Below are 21,511 nucleotides of genomic sequence, written 5' to 3'. Positions count from 1 at the left end.
CAGGATCATAACATGAACTCTTTCTTTGGAATCATCATCTTCATTTGCATACAAACAATCTCTAGGCCTTTTAAACTTCAAATTCTTCTTATACTTTTTCTCTCTTCTAGGACACTTAGAAGCATAATGACCAAATTCATTACAAGTCCAACATTTAAAGATTCTCTTACCGTTTGGTTCTCTCCTTACGAGTAAGGCAATTCCTTCTTCAATTCTTCTATCCTCTTCAGATCTAGATCTACTGCTGCTAGCATAGTCTCCCCTAGTGCTTGCACTTCTTGATAAAGAAGGGTTAACACGTAATGCACTAAAAGTTGTTTCCACTCTAGGAAAATCTCTAGATTGCTTTAAGCTCACTTCTGTTGCTTCAAATCTTCCAAGTAGAGTCTCTCCAATACACTTCTCAATGCAGGGTATCACTAACTGAATCATCTGTATTGTTTGCTTGAATGTTGGAGTCAAAGTTTTCAAGATCTTCCAAATAATTTAATCTTCAGTTTTAGATCCATTGCAAGACTTAATTCCTGCAAAAATTTCTAATATTCTACCATTATAGCTTCTTACAGATTCATCTTCCATCATTTTAGCATCTTGAAACAAACATATCCAATTCTATAATCTGATTCTTTTAGCATGAACATCAACTTCAAATGTAGCTTCTAAGACTTTCCAAATTCCATGAGATGTCTCTAAGGATTTGACCTGACTGTATTCGTTCTCAGAATGAGCTAACAATAATGTTTCTTTGGCAAGCATATTGCACATAAACAGATCTCTTTTGTCTTCACTGCAATCCTCAAGTTTTCTTTCTTCCACAATCTTCTTTCCATTCTTTGTCATCAGCCAATACCTTGGACCCATACATAGAAAATGTGTCTACATCTTTTCCTTCCAACTGTCATAGTTAACTCCATTGAATTTAGGACTTTCTTTCCTAAAGTGACTTGTCATCGATCTGCTTAAGCTATTAAGATTTTCCTTCAAGGACCTGATGCTCTGATACCAATTGTTAGAAAGTAAAGTCCACCAAGATAACTGAAGGGTTTTCCCTCTTACAATATAACCAGCAACCATAAGAAGATACACATACACAATAACAACAGATATGTTAACTGGGGAAACCCTTGATCAGAGGGAAAACCCTAGTGGGGATGGTACCCACAAAAAGATGTACTAATATAAAAGTTCCTTGTAAGAGGATGGACTCTGTTAGGAGCCAAAGAAATACATTCACTATATATCAGTCCCTGTTAGGAGACTTTGAGTCCCTGTTAGGAAATTCCAACCCTGTTGGGAGTTGTGGAAGGTAGATGGACCCATCGTCCAAACAACTTCAAGGGCAAGACCACCGAACTCACTATCCAACTAATCTCAATATTATTTCTTGCACAATAATAGAAATGAATCATCTCAAACTCCTTTGTCTTCTTGACTGGACCAATCCTCTCTCAAATCTCAATACCAAATCTTCCAACTCGCATCCAATAATCCATTGGATCGCTCACACGCATTTATCAATTTTGCATATCACTCGTAGAATTCGCACTACATACTTCATCCATAAGGAAAATAACCTTCCTTTATACCACATCCTCAATATAATTCCTTGAATCAGCCTTGAGACTCTCTCAATTAATTATAATAGCACCTCATTGAGATAATACAATTCATTACATCTTTTCGCAAATACAAAATATTGTCAGCTCACAGTCTTTACAACTTCTCACACGTGCGACCTCTAACCTTGCACACTCACTGACGTCATCATCAAGTTGTCTACTATCACTATCTAACTTTGCTCATCACAATTCTATCCCTATTAAGAGATACAATTCAAACGTCAAAAATCACTCATCAAGTACTCTTTCTGCACACTACCCTTTGTAATTCTTTAATAACTTTCACATGTCTTCAACTCTGTACGCGCACTTGTCCACTTCATTAGGAAACAATGTAGAACATATCCTCAAGTACACTTAGCCTCATCATCAATACACACTCCGTATGACCTCGTTCTCTGTCTGCTACTCTGTCAGTCTTCACAGAAACAATACTATGTTGACATCAATGACAAATACAGTGATGAAGGCAACATGTCAATCATGCTAACCATCTCTCCAATGCTTAGGATACTCCCCCAAAGGAATACCATCAGCATTCATGCTAACAATATAAGGATGATATAGAGTTGTCATTTATGGAAACATACACCTACTATGAAGAGGGAAAAACTTATTATGGAGTTTTGGATACTTGGACTTGGAAAATTGTCTAAATGAGATTCAACAAAATAGTGATTTTCTTTAGTGCGGTTTATTGGAAGCACTTGAGGCTATGCATGGTTAAGTGAAGCTAGTACAAGATGCATTGAGCACGTGGTTAAATGCACTCAAGAAGATTCTCTTTACGGACAAAGTTATGGACATCTTTCCAAGTACAAGTCATGACAGGCAAAACAGAGCAGATGAGATTAAAGGCATTTTGGTTAAGGGATTGTTTTCGTTTACCAAAACAATGACTTAACAAGGTAGGGATGGCATTTAACCCTCACTTAGCAAAAAATTATTTCAAGTTTTGGGAAACGTGGAAAGTATTGAAGGTCGACTGATTAAGCAGTCTGGTATAAAAGAAGACACTTTTTGTTTGTAATAAGTGTGGCATTGTAATATAATGTTATAATGTTTTGATGCGCACTTTGTATGACCAGTATTGATGCGAAATTGATGATAGTATAGTATAGTATTAATGTATGATCAATTTTGGAGACAAAGCTACAAGGATAGATCAAATATTGAAGATATCAGCACTATGTAAAAGATTTTTGTATCTACACCTTTTGTATACAGATTGTTCTATTGTATATGCATGTTTGCATAGTGGGCTCAGCTTGCATCTTTTGTATTGTAATACCAACTCTCAACAAGGTTGAGGTTTCTAACAAAGCCTAGTCCTCTAACAAGGACAAATACGCTATACGGATGTTATAGACTCCTAACAAGGTCAATATCTTTTACAAGATACTTTTGATTAGTGGATCATTTTGTGGGTACCATCCCCACCAGGGTTTTGCCTTGGCCAGGGTTTCACTAGTTAACAAATAATGTTGTTATGAGTTGTATTGTGTTATGGTTATATTTACTTTTTAGTTTGATCATATATCAAGTTTAGAGATTGTTAATGATATCCATAGTTGGGCAAAAGTTTGTGGAACACTAATTCACCCTCCCCACCCCTCAGAATTCACTATTTCTAACAATTGGTATCAGAGTATAGTTACTCAAAGGAGGCCTAACAACTTGAGTAAGATCTCTATGGATATGGATCAGTTACACGAGAATCTTGAAGAAGCTCTTGACGAACTTGATACAATTACAAAGGAAATAAACAAAACAAAGATCAAACTTAGAGATGCACAAGATTTCATTCAAAAGTTGAAAGAACAGATTGAATCAACTAAATCCAAGAAGAAAGTATCACATGACCAAATCAAGGATAGTGATGCAGTTTCCAATCTTAAGGAGAATGAGATTCTAAAGCATGAACTTGAGATCACCAATCTTAAGATGAGTATGATGGAAGATGAAAAGGAAAGTCAATCAGTTTTCAGATCCGAGAATGCATATCTGAAATCTCAACTTGTTGGGTGGATATTTTGCAACCAACAGTTTTGTGGAAATCCAGTCACAAAATAGGTAGACCAATCACAGCGTGTGAGACAAAGCCTCTCCTACATTAAAGGGAAGGCTCCCCCTTCTCACCGTTCCTTGGATCAATTAAAGATAAGCAAGAAGTTGAGAGATTTGTGATGTTACCAATATTCTTTCCTCTTAACTTTAGGAAAGAATCCACTTACCCACAGAGTGACTAATGGGCAAGATGAAATCTCTAACTAACGTTTTATCTAGTAGCTGGAAATGATGATACCGATAAACCAACACCAACTCAAAGGTTGATTGAAAGCGTATCAGTTTGGCTCTAAGTCTTGTTTGTCTAATTTATAAGAAAAATCACTACCATTGGGCCGCAAAGACTTCTAGAAGTAGATGATATCTATTCTTTAAAAAAAACCTCTACCATTGGGGCGTAAAGACTTCCAAAAATAGGGAAATTCTAACTACTTTTTGTGAATTTGAGATGGTAACACAAGCTATAGTCAAAGCTTCTAGTCTATGTATTAGCACAACCGCTCCCAATCAAAACTTCGACTGCAAATGCTTCTTAACTCACTATGCTCTATTATTGAACACACAATAATAACATAAATCAAAGACAATAGGCACAAATTACAATCAAAGCTTCTAATTTGCTCTATCACAATTGCTTCCAGTCAAAGCTTTGAATCCAATTGCTTATTTTATTGACTTTTCTCCCAAATTCATACTGCACAATCAAAGTTATGCTTGCACAATTTTGGCAAAGCTTTCTTGAATACAACAAAAGATGATTTTACAATGAGAGGAGCACTCCTTATATAGGCAAAGGAGTTGAGAAAAAGACGGAGGAAAAAGTGGGAGCAACTCAACCAACTTTAACCCGATCTAACTAACAAGAGAAATTATTGAATTACATGTCATTACACATGTAAGTCGTATTACATGTAATTACGCATTTTCATGTAATACATCCTCTTCAATTGCAGAAGAAAGACAGAGAGAATTGAAATAATCCTAAGGATTGTTTTGAAGGGCCTTGTACTTGGCAACGTAATCCCGGATGATAACAGGACTAGGAGTTCTTATATTTCATGCCACTGCATTCACCTTGATAATCATGGTGCTACGTCTTTTGATAGCCTCTGACTCTCTTTAATGAATTGTCTGTTGTCATTTGATATCTTGATGTGATCAAGCTTTTGCTCGTTCAAGCTGTCATAAATTCTCCTTTGTAGAGTGGCACATTCTGGAGTCTCCAACACTTTGAAAACCTTCTCGATGGTGTCTAGATGCAAACTCGGAACAACTTTTCGACAAACATCCGCAACTTCATTTTTTTTTTGAAACAAAGTGCTTGGCGCATTCTCACACGAACTCAAGTTCTCGGACAACTATTGGGAAAATGGGGATCAAATGAATTACTACTTCTTGAGAATCAAAAACATGCCTTTTTGACGAGATATCTCTGTTTTTTTGAAGAATTTTTTACATATCTTGAAGAGTGTGTCACAACATGAAGATGATAACATCTTCCAATGCGATTGAGTCCTTCAAAACTTTGGAATTTGAGTTATAATGACGAATCCATGATGGGTGGGTATTCAAAGTATAGATTACATACTTATGGAACATATATGATAGCTGGAAATGAACCGGAAAGCATATGTATTTGGATGGAAAGGGGCCAAAGTCAGACTTGGAAAGATGGATTGCATGTGGGCAATGATGGGCTTTCATGTGTATGGCCAAGAATGCAAGTTAGGATGCATATGAATGTGTGCCAAAGACAACTTTGATATTTAAAGAGTGACCTACTACTAAAGTTGGATACTTCAGATGTAATCGCATGTAAAGTGATTTCCATGCAATCATGACTTGATGCAAACATGTAATTAGGTTCATAGGATGAGATTATATGTAAGTGGGTTTGGAAAATAGGTTTCTATGTAAATGCATATGAAGGATGGAATTACATGTAAATGCAGATGGAAGATGAGATTAGATGTAATTGTGGATGGAGAAAGAGATTACATGCAATCGCATGTGGGGAATGAGATGCAATGTGCCTTGGCATGTAATGGTGAATATGGAATATGTGAAGTGAAACGTGCTCAAGTTCTTGGGAAAGGACTTGCAATTTTTTCCAAATGAAGAAAAATGAAAAAGAAAACAAACACAAAAGAAACATGTACCTTTGGTATTAGACTCAAACATCTCAACAAGTTACTTCAAAATGCAAACTCAAATTTGGAATTTGGGAGAAAACCAAAAGTATGAAAATGAGACTTTTCATCATTTTCGAATAGAAAATGCACTTTTCATGGCATCTATATCAACAAGTGTGCAACATCAAGCTAAAACATGCATCAAAAGAGAAAGATAAGCATGAATGAATTAGCAAAATGGAAAATGTCCACTTACTTGAAGATTAATGTGCGAAGAATGAAGGGGAAGAAGTTCCTACTTCGAAAAATTCTCAAAACAAACTTGGACCTCTTGAACCTTGCAATGGTGAATTCGAAAAGAGCATTCAATATGAAGCATTTTTGGATAGGAATGCCAAAACATGCACTACAATCCCTCAAAACACCCAACGTTTTAAATAAATGCAAGTTCTTGGGACGTTTTTGGTCAAAAACATTTTTCTAATCTGCCCCAAATGAATCATTTTTTGTAAATGAAGGTCAAAACGTGATTCCAATAACAATAATATGGATCAAAGACCCCAAATCAATTCCTCCATGAGCCAAAATGTGATCAGCAACACCATGAAAATGGACATTTTTGGTCAAAAACATGACTACAAATCACCATAAAATGAAGCGACTTTGGTATGAATTCAAACGTCTAGGGCATGATAATGCCAAGAAATGCAAAAACGCCTTTCCTTTTAGGATTTTCAAGCCATATTATGACCAAAACATGTTCTTGGAGGGCATGCACATGGAGTTTTGCCTTCAATCTTCAAAATTGGGTTTCATGAAGACATATGCATGCATTAGAAGACAAATCGCACCTTTTGGGTAAGATTGCATGTTTTAAAAATATGGATAAGAATCTCCCAATTCAAATCGCACCTTTTGGATGCATATGCATATATTAAAATTTGGTCTCACCTTTTGGGGGTCATTGCATGTTTTAATAACACTCAAGTATGCATGTCTCACCCTGTGGTAGTCATTGCATATTTTAAAACACATGTAATGACATGTTTTGTGTTTTAAAATTGTCTTTTCATTCAAAATCCCACCTTTTGGATGCAAATACATATTTTGATGCAAATGTGCTTGTAGACATGTTAGCACAACTTATGTAATGAATTAAACACATGTCAATTTTAATTTTTGAACAAATATTATTCAAATGGGTCATAAATAATATTTACACTATATAAATAAATATATAATATGCAAATATTATTTTAAAAGTAATATGTACTAAGATTTTTTGAATTAAAACTCAAAAATTAAATCAAACTATATAGTTAATATAGTCACTTAAGTGAAAAATTAAAAAGCAACTCAACTTAAAAATATAACATAAAGTGTTCTATAGTTACTTTAAGTGAAAAATTAAAATGATAAAGTAAATCAAAAAGTTAACATAAAGTGAATTTATGTTATATTTTTCAAAAAGTGAATGTCAACTTCAAAATATAACATGATATTTTAATTTGTGCAGTTGCACCTGGAAGCCCACTTTTTGGGCACTAAAATGGTTATATCTTTTGATTGCCAACTCTGATTAAGCCCTAAAATAGATCAAATCAAAGGGAAAACTGAAAGCAATAACTTGAGCAAAACCAAAGGACCAAAAGCCAACAAACACACACTCAAAAACGAGAAAATGGATGTTTAAGGCTTCAAAAATCAATCATAGGCTCAAAAAAAAAAAAATTTGACGAAAGCCTTCAGTAAAAGGATTCATTATATCAATTATAAATGATTGATTGATCAATACTAATAAATTAAATAATGAATTAAACTCAAAGAAATGTGAAACTAAGTTGAAAAGTTTTGTAGTGTTACCTACATTTTGTGGTGACAAAATGCTAGACAACACAACTTACCAAGGTGACATCTGAGCTTGAGACGACAAAGTTACACTATATAGAACTTAAGAAGTACAACACTATTGTTAAAGGAGAACTTACAAAAATAAAGCAACATCTTGAGAAGTTATATTCAAGCATTTAAAAGCTTGATGGGCATATTATGGCACAAACACCTGTTATGACAAGACAGGGATTGGATATGTCGAAGGTGAAACATCTAAAGGATCTGAAGTTACTGAGGAACCAAATCTAGTGAACCAACAACCTGAACAACAAGAAGATCTAAACAAAGAAGTACCTAATCAACCTGAACAACCTGGAGAAATAAGGAAACAATTTAATAGAAGATGCTTTGCATATAATCATTTTGAACACATGAAGAAGGGTTGTACAAGTATACTAAACCTTTTTTTGGTTATTGTTATAATTGCTTTGCTTATTGACAAAAGTCTAATGAATGTAGGCAATCTAAATACAATAATATTAATGAAATGTATGAAAATACCAACCCTACAGCTAGTAGACCATTGGAAGCAACAAATGTCATAAGAAATGGAGTTGTGTTTTAAGTGCAACAATTTTGGACATATTGCTAGGGATTGCAAATTACAAACTAATCAATTTGGACCTAGTTATGGAAACAATGTGATAACTATCAAATTTGCAACAATTTGGGACATACAGCTAGATTTTGTAAAATAAACAACATGAGATCACATAATATGAACTTTAGAAGTAATACAAACAACAATGTAAGAAGGAATCCAAACAAGATGAAAGGAAGAAAGAAAAAGTGAAAGAACAAGTAGAAAACTTCAATGAAACATTTGTTTAAGAAAAGACACCTACAAGGTATGGGTAGAGAAGATGAATGATACACTTGATAAAAGGTTGAAATCAGTAGTAGTAGTTGAGAAACCCTTATCAACTTAAGCAATCAATTCATTGGAGAAATAGGGGATAGTACAACTAGAAATTCATCAAACCTTGCAATGGTAACAAAAAGTTTTGTGCAATTGGGAGAGCCTTGGAAATGATTTTTAGAAGCCTAAATTTTTTGACATATGTTGGAAGGAAAATCACAAAGCCAGAAAAGAAAGTGACACCACCTAAGAAGATGAGAGGGCAGATCATGCCACCATCAGTTGAACCATCAACCAAACCACAGATTCAGCCACAACAACCAGAAAGTGGTGAAGGGCAAAGAAAAAGTTGGAAACCAAAGATTGGTAGAATGAATCAGATGATAATTAAGGATGAAAACCTTACACAGCTGAACAAGTATTATGACTTGTATGATCCCTTGCAGAATAGACAGCTAGAAAATGCAGTCATAAGATATATGATATATTTTAAACAACTCTTTGTAAATATTCATGGAAACATACCAGAGGAGCTATACAATAGATTGAAAAGAAAATAAGAGAGCAAGCAATTAGAAAGCTTTGTGATATTCAAAGTGATGATGAAATAGAAGTAATCTTGAAGAAGATTGAACCACTATTGAGAAATAAGAAGAGATCTATATTGATAATGGGAGGAGAGTATGAGCTAGTAATTAAGGAAACTGAATTGGCAGTTATTCAGGCTATGAAACAGACACCCACTACACCAGCAGCAACAGAAGAAGAAGAAGAAAAAGAGCCTCAAGACAATACGGTAATGGATATTGAGGATGCACCTAATGTGCAAGATGACAACATGATGATAGGGGGAGCTACAATTACCATTGAAACTAGTGAAGATCCCTTTTCTAGCAATATAGAAGACCCCTTGGCAAGTCAGCAAGAGTATGAAGTTGGCAATTGGTCACGGGTAATATAGTGGATTACCCTAGTTTTGATGAAGAAGACAATAAAGCAAGTCAACAAGACTACTGTTTTGTGCGGACAAGAAGCATCTATAGAGCTATCTTTGAGACCTAGTATTGTGAGTGCAGAGTTTGATTATACAGCAAATTGACCAAACATAGTGGATAAAGCCACATCCAGCACTATTCGATTGAAGAAGGTAGAAAGAGAAGAAGAGAAGAAAGAAGAGAAAAAGATGGAGAAAGAGAAAGAAAAGAATGATCTGATGGATACCCAGCCATCACAGCCACTAGAACTAAAAAGGCCAACAATTAAGGAGAGGCAGATAGCAATAGTGCAAACACCAACTAAAGCATCAGATCCATCAGCAAGTACTTCAAGGTCACCTCTTGAAGCACTTATCACAGGATTGCCACAAGATGTTACAAAGATGTCTGAGGGACGAGTGGATATTAATAAACATCTTCAAGTAACAAAATTTTCAATTGGAAAGATAGCAGAAGAATCTGGTAAATGAGTAAGAGTGCATTGAGCACACTAGAGAAAATGACTGAGAAAATGCTGAATACCATTAAGATTCAAATCAATGAGCTTGACATAAAAAGAGAGCAGAAAAGATAATGGAAGATTTTGATAAGAAGTTCTTTACATTAGTTGAGATTACAGCCATAAAGGCCCAAACTACACATGAAGCAAATCTATTCAGCACAGTCTGCAACAATATCACCAATGATCTATCAGTTCTTGATACTTGTATCAAGGAGCTAAGGAGATGCCTGCAAGAAGGAAAGGATTTATATGGAAAATGTGCACTATCATTTGCATACACTCAAGGCATTTAGAAGGAGATAAAGGACAAGGAGGTAGAATTGAGAAGCATTATGGATAAACTAAAAGATCCAAATGCACAGATCACTTACTTGGAATCAAGGATCAGCAATGCTCATGATGAGCTAAAGCTACTTAAATTACAGAAGGAAAGAGCAATGAAGAATTTTTCACTGTTAAGGGAACATCTTACTCTGAAGATTGATCATGTACAGAGGCGGCTCAACAAATGCATGAATATAAGAGTCTTATGGAAGACTAATAGATTTTGATCTCAATGTAGTTGAGTTAGTATCATATGGCTTATGTTCATTGATTAGTATATCTGGGGCAGTAAAGGATATATGGGAGGAGTTCACCAGCTTAAAACAGAATTTTGGAGAGTGCATGGCACTCATTAATAATCAGCAAGCTTGAAGAAGAGGAGGTAACAATTTTTTTGACATGTATATAAGTTTTGACTCACCTTTTTCATTGATGTCAAAGGGGGAGAGTATTGAGGGAAATTGTTGTAAGGAGTTATAAGTAGGATAAAGTATAGTTAAGGAAGAATACAGAATGAATATAAGATGGTATACATTTTGAAAAGGATCCACAGTTTTGCAATTTTCACAAGGCCACAATTTTTAAGTTTTTGTAACTTAGCCAATTTTCCCATATGTTGCCATCAATGCCAAAGGGGGAGATTTTTGGCAATTTGGCTAGGAGGGCATATAAAGATGATATAGAGTTGTCATTTATGGAAAAATACACCTACTATGAAGAGGGAAAAAATTATTATGGAGTTTTGGATACTTGGACTTAGAAAATTATCTAAGTGATATTCAGCAAAACAGTGAACAGTCGAGGTATTTTCTTTAGCATGGTTTACTAGAAGTTCCTAAGGCTATGCACGGTTAAGTGAAGCTAGCACAAGATGCATTAAGCACATGTTAAATGCGCTCAAGAAGATTTGTTGTACGGACAGAGTTGTGGACAGCTTTCCAGGTACAAGTCGTGACAGGCAAAACATAGCAGATGACACAGTAAAGGCATTTTTGGTTGAGGGATTGTTTTGGTTCACCAAAACAATGACTTAACAAGGTAGGGACGGCATCCTAGATGTTAACCCCTTCACTTAGCAAAAAGTTATTTCAAGTTTTGGGAAAAGTGCAAGGTATTGAAGGCTGACTGGTTAAGCTGTTTGGTATAAAAGAAAACACTTTTTATTTGTAATAAGTGTGGCATTGTAATGTAATGTTGTAATGTTTTGATGTGCACTTTGTATGATCACTATTGATGCAAAATTGATGATTATACAATACAATACAAATGTATGATCAGTTTTGGAGACAGAGCTACAACGACAGATCAAATATTGAAGATATCAGCACTGTGTAAAAGGTCTTTGTATCTACACCTTTTGTATACAAAGTGTACTATTGTATATGTATGTTTGGAAGGTCGGCTTAGCTTGCAACTTTGTATTGTAACACCAATTGCTAACAGGTTTGAGGCTTCTAATGTAGCCTAGTCCTCTAACAAGGACAGATGCACTATACGAATGTAATAGACTCCTAACAAGACCAATATCTTTCACAAGATACTTTTGATTAGTGGATCATTTTGTGGGTACCATGCCCACCAGGTTTTCCCTTGGCCAAGGTTTCCCTAGTTAACAAATAACAGTGTTATGAGCTACATTGTGTGATGGTTTTATTTACTTTTCAGTTTGATCATATATGCAAGTTTAAATATTGTTAATGATATCCATAGTTAGGCAAAAGTTTGTGGAACGCTGATTCATCTGACCCGCCCCCTCTTTGTATTCCTTATCTCTAACATCTTCCTCGTGCCTCAACCATTACAGGGAAGTTTTAAATATTAAAGAAGCACATAATATGTTCTCATTTGAATCAGAATGATAAGGTTTTATTTTGTGTTCAGTTATCTAAATCTTTTCCTGAAACCCGGGTCTTCAATTTAAAAGATTAAAAAATTTAATGTCAATTTGTTGGATTGAGAAGACCAAAATCTTGTTTATTTTGAAAAAAAATATGGCCATTTCCCAGAAATTTCTCTGAGTGTGTTATAAGATTCAATCCTTCTACTTAGAAGTTCTTTCTTAGTAGTAGGTGTAAAAAATTATGACTTCGTACATTTAATATGCTAGTTTTATTCCTATGCATTTTGAAGACTATTGTTCTTGTTGGATTTGATAAGGTTTATTTCTATCCTTCTATAAATACGTATTTTTCTTACCGTTTCGACAAAAAAGTCAATTCAGCTAAATATTTGCTAAATTCTGTGCCATATGGAACCTCTATCTCCATCCCCTATCATCTCTTCTGTAGATTCTGGATTTGAAGAGGTGGTTGCCACCTCAACTGTTAAAAATCTGACTTGGATGGTGAAACCATTTTAGAAATGGTTCTCATGCCTCCACTCTAGAACCAACATTTTATAATTTATAATTGAGTTTACCAGTATCTTCAGCCTATTAGATAATCAAGACAATGATGAGGAACCAGAATAATCACAACTGCTCAAGTGTTTAAATGAATTAATTTCCACGACAAAAGCGTTGAGAGGATTATAAGTGCCTATGTAACTATAGTATTATTACACAAAATGACAAAAATGATGTAGACTTCTGCTGAGAAAAATGTCATCATTTATCCATAGCTGTATTGTTTTAGTAATAAATCATTACTAAGGTTCATTATAAAAAAATTAGAATCGATTCTTCTTCATTGAATTTAAAAAAGAAAATCCGAGAAATTAGACAACTAATATTTTTATTGAAGTCTTTTGACAATCTCAGAATGGGATTTTCTTTTTTCAATTCATCCTGAATATTTTTATTGCCCTTAATAATGATAGTTGAGAAAATTATTTTACCTTATCTGTTTGAATGGTCACTTGAATTGGTTCATACCGAGTCAAAGAAGGCATCTTAAGATGGAAACCTGAACCGATATAGAAACAAATTAGATAGTGAAATAAAATCTCTTTCTAGAAATTCATAGCTATAATATATACCCGGAGAACTGATTGTTTTCAGCAGAGCACCACCCCGCCAATAGGTGCCAACATGTCCTTCAGGTACTTCATGCACAATATCAAGATTGATACCAACTACTGATAAAGGAATAGATAGCTGCAAATATCAAACCATGTATACCAAATTAGATTATTGATGAGGGGTCAACTTGGAAAGTATTAGAACATAAAGTAGATTATGAACTGAAACTTATACCATGTATAAGGAGAACAATATCATTTTTGAATTTTGATTCGTCTAACGTTTACACTTACCATTCCTCCCTCTTACTTAAAAAGTTTAAGGATGCTTATGTATTAAGCGAATCACCTAGCATTGTAATTATTACCAAAAATATATGATGAGTAAATCACGCAATGACTATTAATCTATGTCATCTTGGGGCAAATTGGACAATGCATGAGTCACAACACAGAAATTTCATGTCTCTTGTTAAGCATTAAAATAAACAGGAGTCCCTGGAGCCTATTTCTTCATTTTCCATGGGCTAAGGTATAGACTTATGAAATGATCAATCATAATCTTATAGTTGTATCCAGAAACTTTACTTTAAAAGGGAAAATTACAATATTATTATCTTAAAGTGGCAATCTAACTGGGACATCATAAGGCCTTAATGCAATATTTTATCAAGAGGTGCTTTTGAACACATTTGGAGGAATTTCGGAAGGAAAAAAGAAAACTCCAATTAAAGGGACCCAAAAGGAATTTACAAAAGGATATGAACTGCTCAAAAAGAGCATCCATTGCTTATGGAAATCATTTTTTTTTTCAAAGCTTGAGTGCTTGTATTCATCTCTCACCCAAGAACAAAAACCCTTATAGTGTAGGATTTGGAACATGAAAGCTCTCTTAGTTTTAATTTTGGATTAGAGGGAAAAAAAAACTTGTAGTATTGGAATTTGGAAGAAGCAAGCCCTCTTCATTTTCATTTTGGATTAGACGACAAACCCCTTATCCTTTTAAGGCAGTTTCATTCAAGATCCATTTGTACTTAAAGTCCACAATTTATTTCTAGTTTCAGGTTTTTCTATAGTGACACTATGCCCTGTCACTGTAAGAAGAATTATAACAGTAGTTTGTATGAAAAATTATCATATTTATTTTAGTAATTTCTATCAATGATTATTGCTTGTGTTTATATGTCTATTCTACCCTGAGCATTGCTACTACAGTTCTCTGAGTGTAATGTTGAATTAAAAATGAAAAAAGGTTTAATGCAACTATTTACATTAGTATTTAGCTAACAACTTAATATCAATCTGTTATTTTGTGAGTGAGTTGCCCATTGCACTATTAAAATTTAACATTAGCTTTTATGCAAGAAGTTTGATCATTTGATATTAGTATTTACATGATGGATAGTATTACGATATTGCCTTGGTGTTAGAAAGAAAATACAAAAAACTTTAGAGTTTATATAAATATTAAAAAGGGACACTTCAATGGTATCAAAGCTTTAATATCTCTATCTTGTAGGGTTAGATCTAACACTTTTTTTTTGCAGCCATTTGAAAAAGAAATTGGATTTTATTAGAGGGAATGGATGAGGTTGTAGGATCCAGAAGAAGAAATAGAAATGGGGGAAAGAAAAATGAACGTTCAAATAGATTTAATGTCATTGTATGTATGAGCCAAAGCTAGTAGCAAATGAAAAATCTAAATATTCCAAGGCCAACTCAAACCCCAATCAGTGAAGGAAGTACTAGTGCAGACAATAGAACTATTGTGGGTTCCACATCTAGGTCCTTCTAGATTAAACTCTTCCAAAGAGAAGATCGACTGGAAAAAGAGAAAAATCAAAATGAAATAATTTTGCAGCCAATTTTGACAAATATAGACCATAGAGCTCTTAGACCTAAATTTAAAATAAGAAAATCTTTCTCACCAAATTCTACAACTTGAAGATGAATAGTGGACAAAAAAAATGAAAGAAGGTCCGATGTAAACCAGCCTCAGAAAGATCTATAGCACAAATTGGGTAAGTTAATCATCCCTACTTCTGGTGGTCTAAATAAATTTGCAACTAGTGCTTGGATTTAGAAGTTAGATACATATTTTCCACTAGACCTTATGTATAAGAAACAAGTTATAAATTTGGAAGGAATAGCACACAAGTGGTGGAACCATGGATTAGTTGCCATAGGGCACAAGTTAATGGCATTTATGATGGTTCCAACCATAGGTTAATTCACACTTTTGACAGAAACGCTTCGAAAAATCATTTTGGGGAGTTGGCTCAATCGAGCTAGTATAACATTGTGGACAATCATGTGGCAATGTTTGAGGTTAGTAGTGATAGTTCTAGATATCTCTTACATAAATCTTACTTTTTATGGAGGGTTTGAACAAACCATCTTTGCAAAATACATCAAGAGATCTCTTACCTTAGAAAAGTTAGTACCCAATAGTAGATTGAACCAAAAGACACCACCTTTGGGGAATCAAGCGAAATCATTCCAAAAGGGATTCTTTCATTAGAAGGTTGTTCCACAAAGAACAAGAAGAAGAAACCAATAATGAGCTCAACAAGGAGAAATTATTGATCTTGCAATTTGCAAAGAGCCATGGGAACCTCGTTACAAATATCTTGGCTAAGGATAGATATTTTACATATAGATGATATGAGATGCATTATATATAGAGGATCCTATGATAGAAATTGTAGAGGAAAAACCAAAACCTAAGATAAAAGAAGAAGAAAATACAAGAGGCATCCTCCCATACTTTTTGGTGCTCTCGAATTTCACCCTTCCAAACTTTTTCAACTTTTGCAAGAGTAGAAAATTATGATGTTTATTGATAATGGGTCAATCCACAAATTTTTTAAATGATGATCACCCAAATGATGTTGTCTATTATTGCAAGGCAAATCATGTTGAGTTCTTCCCTAGATCATGCTTCATCCTAAGATCACAAATTACAACATTTCAAAAAGGCTAAAGCATTACAATTTCCTTGACTTAGTCCTTTGTATTCCGCGTAGTATGTAACTATCTCATCACATAGTTGATGTTGAAATGGCTCTTCATCAAATAGTTATTTCTCTTCTCTTTGTAGGAGTTTTCTCTAGAAGTATTGGAAGGAGATTGATTCACACCATAATATTGGCTAAAGAATTTCCCACCTCATTACTTGTCCAAATTTTGCAATGTTCATGCTATATTTGCCAAATATCTTCCCATATTTTTCTGATCTTGAATGGTAATTCCAATCGCTAAGTATATTTCATCTCTCATGTCATTGTCTCCGATGGCTCTGCCTCTATTTCTAGTGTGTTGGTCTTTCTTCTTTGATAATACTTGAATTTCCTTTCATTGGCTCGCGTGCACTAAAATTTTAGTTTTGCATACAATATGGCAAGATCTAAGCTCTTATACAACTATAATATGCACCGGGGACACAAGGACAGATTTTTGGTGTCCTCTTTTCGTTCCCTTTTTGTGCAAAATCCAAAACGACATTTTTGCTGAGAAAAGGGACTTGGGGACAAATTTGGGTATTGGGGCAGCCCGGTTGTCCTCGGTACCCAATTTTGTCCCCTATTTGCCAGCTTGAAAAAAACGTCTACCAATCTTTAAAAGTGCAATATTTTAATTTTTTTACTATGGGCAGGCCTATTACGAGGTAATTGGTAAATACTTGCTTGTTAATAACAAAGACCGAAAGGTCAATTTATACAAAAGAATGAGACGATGTTTCCTTAGGAAACGATCGTAAAGAATAGAAACATTCTATTCCAGAGAAAGCAAAAAACGAAAGCAAACTAAAGCTAAAGATATTTACAAGATAACCATTAACTAATAATAGATGTCTTATCTATTATTGTAATACCCTCCCTTAATGGTTAATCTATCTAACACACCAAGCTGTCCTTGGAATTTGACAAACTTATCAGGACCAAGAGGCTTGGTGAGAATGTCTGCAGTCTGATCTGTGGTAGGAACATACTGCAGATCTATAGTCCCGTCTTCAACCAGCTGTCGTATGTAATGACAATGAACATCCACATGCTTGGTTCGTTCATGGAAGACTAGATTCCGTGCTAACTTGATAATGCCTTCGTTATCAACAAACAGAGTAGTCGGTCCTGCTGGTGACATTTGCATATCCCCAAGCATCCGACGAAGCCAGACAGCTTCACATCCTGCCTTAACAGTCCCTCTGTATTCAGCCTCTGTAGAAGAGAGAGAAACTGCCTGCTGCTTCTTGCTGGTCCATGTGACTACACCGGATCCCAAACTGAACACATATCCAGATGTTGACTTTTTATCATCAACAGAGCCTGCCCAATCTGAATCTGTGAACCCACTAAGTTTAGGATTAGAACTCCGAGAATACAAAAGTCCCTAATCAGAAGTGCCCTTCACATAACGAAGCACACGCTTTGCTGCCATCCAATGATCAGCCTTAGGAGCTGTCATAAAGCGTGAAATATAGCTGACTGCGAAGCTGATATCAGGCCTAGTAGCAGATAGGTAGATGAGGCTGCCTACTAGTTGCCTATACGTAGTATCATCAACGGAAGGAGAATCAGACTTGGCTGATAACTTGAGACCTTTCTCCATAGGTGTAGATGCAGGTTTGCAATCCTGCATTCGGAATTTGTCTAACAAGGCCCTGGCATATTTGGACTGAGAGATGAATATACCAGAAGACTGTTGCCAAACTTCAACACCTAAGCAATAATGCATGAGCCCAAGGTCAGTCATATCAAAAGACTGGCATAAGTGTTGTTTGATTCCCTGAATCAAAGATGTCGAACTGCCAGTGATGATCAGATCATCCACATAGATAATCAGAAGGATGATGTCACTGTCAGTAGTCTTGATGTACAGATTTGAGTCTGAAAAACTCCTCTTGAAGCCTTGATCACTGAGGTACGTATCAATCTTGATGTACCATGCCCGAGGGGCCTGCTTCAAACCATAGAGAGCTTTTACCAATCTGAGAACCTGATGGTCTTTACCAGCAACCTTGAAACTAGGAGGCTGCGTCATGTAGACCTCTTCATGGAGATCACCATTCAGGAAAGCACTCTATACGTCCATCTGATGGACCTTCCAGCCAAACTGTGCTGCCATGGCTAGGACTAATCTGATGGTGCTCATCTTTGCAGTAGGAGCAAAGGCCTCCTCATAATCAATGCCTTGACGCTGAGAAAAGCCCTTTGCCACTAAACGAGCTTTGTACTTATCCAAAGTACCATCTGATTTGTATTTGATTTTGTAGACCCATTTGCAGCTAATGGGTTTCTTCCCTGGGGGAAGATCAGAAAGGACCCAAGTGTTGTTCTTCAACAGGCTCTAGTGTTCAGATTGCATGGCCTGTTCCCACTCTGGAATTCCTTTAGCCTCGGAATATGTTTGAGGTTCAAACACACTGTGAATGTTGGCCATAAGAGCAAAGTTAACAGAATCTATAGTTTTACTCTTTTTTCGAGCAGTTCTCCCATCAATGAGCTCATCATCATGAAGATCAGAAAGTGTCTTAGCCCACCACTTAGGCCGGAGAGGAGAATGACCAACAGTAGTACTAGGAGATGCTTGATCAGCAGGATCCTCATCAGAAGAATCTAGATCAAACTCAGGTGAAGCATCTTCAAAACGAGGTGATCCTGCAGGAGAAGTCGGAGGTGTCTGTACAGGTATCACTAGCATGACTGGAGTTGTAGGAGCTACTGGAGCCCTCCCATCAGGTGGACCTAATGGAAGCCGAACTCCCAAATCATGAACCTGCATAGGCTGGTTTGCTGGATCAGGAACAAGAGAAACAGGCATGAATGGTCCTCGCTGCTCATCAAAGACTACATCGTGGCTGTATATGAGACAAGATGTCTCAACATCAATAAGGCGGTAGGCTTTGTGAAGACTGCTATATCCAGCAAGCATCAGTTTCTGACTCTTGGCATCAAACTTGGTGCGTGAAGCATCAGGGATCCAAACAAAAGCAACAGAGCCAAAAACCTTCAGGTGACTGATTCTGGGCTTGCGACCTGACCAAGCCTCTTTCGGAGTTTTACCTTTGACTGCCACTGTGGGTGACCGGTTCAACAGATAAACTGCAGTGTTAACTGCTTCTGCCCAAAAACGCTTCGGAACATGTTTGTGTTCGAGCATGGCACGAGCCATCTCGGTGATTGTCCTGTTCCGATGTTCAACTACACTCTTCTGTTGTGGCGTGTGGGGTGTGGTGAACTGGCGTTGGATGCCATGTGTATCCAAGAAGCTGGAGAAAACATTAGAACAAAATTCCCCTCCATTGTCTGATCTAAGAGTAATAATAGATTTCCCAGACTCTTTTTCAACTAAGGGTTTAAACTTCTGAAATACAGTAAATGCATCGGATTTCTTTTTAAGGAAATACACCCACATTGTTCTACTGAAATCATCTACAAACAACAGAAAATACCTGTACCCAAGAACAAAAGGAGTGGCCATAGGGCCGCAGATATCCGCATGAACAAGCTGAAGTACTTGAGAAGCTCGCCAAGAATCGCCACTGGGGAAAGGTGTGCGATGTTGCTTCCCAGCCTGACATGCGTCACATACTCCAAGGTGTTGGGTTTGAATCTCTGGCAAACCAAGTACAAGCTCATCCTGAGCAAGTTGTGAGAGATAATGCACATTTAAGTGCCCATATCTCTGATGCCAAAGTGTGCTGATGGAAGATCGCCGAGCAGCCATAGCTAAGTCCTGAGAATCACCAGGATCAGTAAGTCTGAAAAGACCATGATCCTCAAGACCAACTGTAACAGTAGACTTAGTCGCCCGATCAGTGATGGTGCACTAATGTGAACTGAAGGTGACTGCCAAGTGTGGAGAATGTCGCAGCAACTGACTGACCGAGAGGAGATTTAGTTCCATCCTTGGAACGTAGTACACATCAAGGAATATGAGCTTCCTCCCAACAGACTGAATTTGAATGTTGCCTTTACCAACAACCGTGTACTCTTCTCCACCACCAAAGATAACAGAATCTGAATAAGGCTGGTAGTCAGTAAACCAGTCTCTGCGGTGAGTGAAATGTCGAGAGGCACCTGAATCAATGTACCAGACAGATGACTGCACATGATCTGCGGGTCTTTTAGCCATGAAGGCGTAAAAGGCAGATTCCGCTTGCTCAGTGTGCTCTGCACTGTTCGCTTTGGGTTGCGAACCTGATTGCTTAGACTGGGCAGCTAAGCGTTTCTGACATGCAACCTTCATGTGACCATACTTGTGGCAATAGTTGCATTGAATGTTCTTCTTTTTGGTACCATCGGATGCTGGAGCAGAAGACTTCTGCTGAGATGGTTTCTGAAACTTGCCCTTATCCTTCTGAAAGGATTTCGCAGCAAAGGCTTGCTCAGTGGAGGTGGAACTGGAGCTGCTACCGAACTGTTGTTTCCACCGATCTTGCTGAAGTAGCAGGGTGCAGAGATCAGTGAACTTTAGATCAACACCTATAGATGTGATGTTGAGAGTCTCGATAAAATGCTCATAGGAATTTGGTAAACTCCGAAGAGTGATTACCACAATATCCTCTTCCTCCATCTTGCAACCGATGGCAAGTAACTGATCACGGATTTCCTGAATCCTATTCAGGTGTGCCTGGAGCGAGGTGCGCTCATCCATGACAATAGAAAACAGAGTGTTTTTCAGAAAGAAGGCTCTGCTCTTGTCGGAAGTCTCATGAAGACCTTTTAGATGTGTCCAGATTTTGGCAGCTGTCTTGCCGGATGGAATCTGAGAAAGCTGGTCATCAGCTACGGAGAGTTTGAGAAGCATTACTGCCTCTCAATTGTTCAGATCCCATGTATCTTGATCAGGACCCGGAGAAGTCGGACGCTGCTTAACACCCAGAACAAGTTGATCGGTGTTTCGATATTCGAAGATTGCGATGATGCACTGCTTCCAAGTTCCATAATTGCGACCATTGAATTTGGAATTATGCTCGAGCAGAATATTTGTCAGAGATGCCATGGCACGTTTTTCAATGAAAAACTATGAAAATCTGTGAAGGCACGTTCTTCGAGGCAAAAATACGGAAGACCCAAAAGAATCAGAGAATGACCCAGAAGAGAGCTCAAAAAACCTAGAAGGAATCTGCTTTCGTTTTCTGGATCTGCTGGCTCGAAAAT

The 21,511-nt window shown here is 36.5% G+C and overlaps 1 protein-coding gene across 5 annotated transcripts in view; it reads right to left on the bottom strand.

Moving 5' to 3' along the window:
- The window catches only part of LOC149566992 (uncharacterized), a 117,151-nt gene that overhangs the window by 37,980 nt on the left and 57,660 nt on the right, over positions 1-21,511 (bottom strand). For all 5 annotated transcript variants that reach the window (XM_089820200.1, XM_089820202.1, XM_089820199.1 and 2 more), the window contains 2 exons: positions 13,368-13,485; positions 13,227-13,294 (listed from right to left, as the gene is read on the bottom strand). In XM_089820200.1, coding sequence (XP_089676326.1) covers positions 13,227-13,294; positions 13,368-13,485 — 186 coding nt within the window. The remainder of the gene's footprint in view (positions 1-13,226; positions 13,295-13,367; positions 13,486-21,511) is intronic.

Source organism: Cupressus sempervirens, chromosome 3 (assembly GCF_028749045.1).
Source record: "Cupressus sempervirens isolate cs-2001-9-10 chromosome 3, ASM2874904v1, whole genome shotgun sequence".
Classification (NCBI taxonomy): Eukaryota; Viridiplantae; Streptophyta; class Pinopsida; order Cupressales; family Cupressaceae; genus Cupressus; species Cupressus sempervirens.
This window is presented reverse-complemented; position numbering and strand designations above follow the sequence as displayed.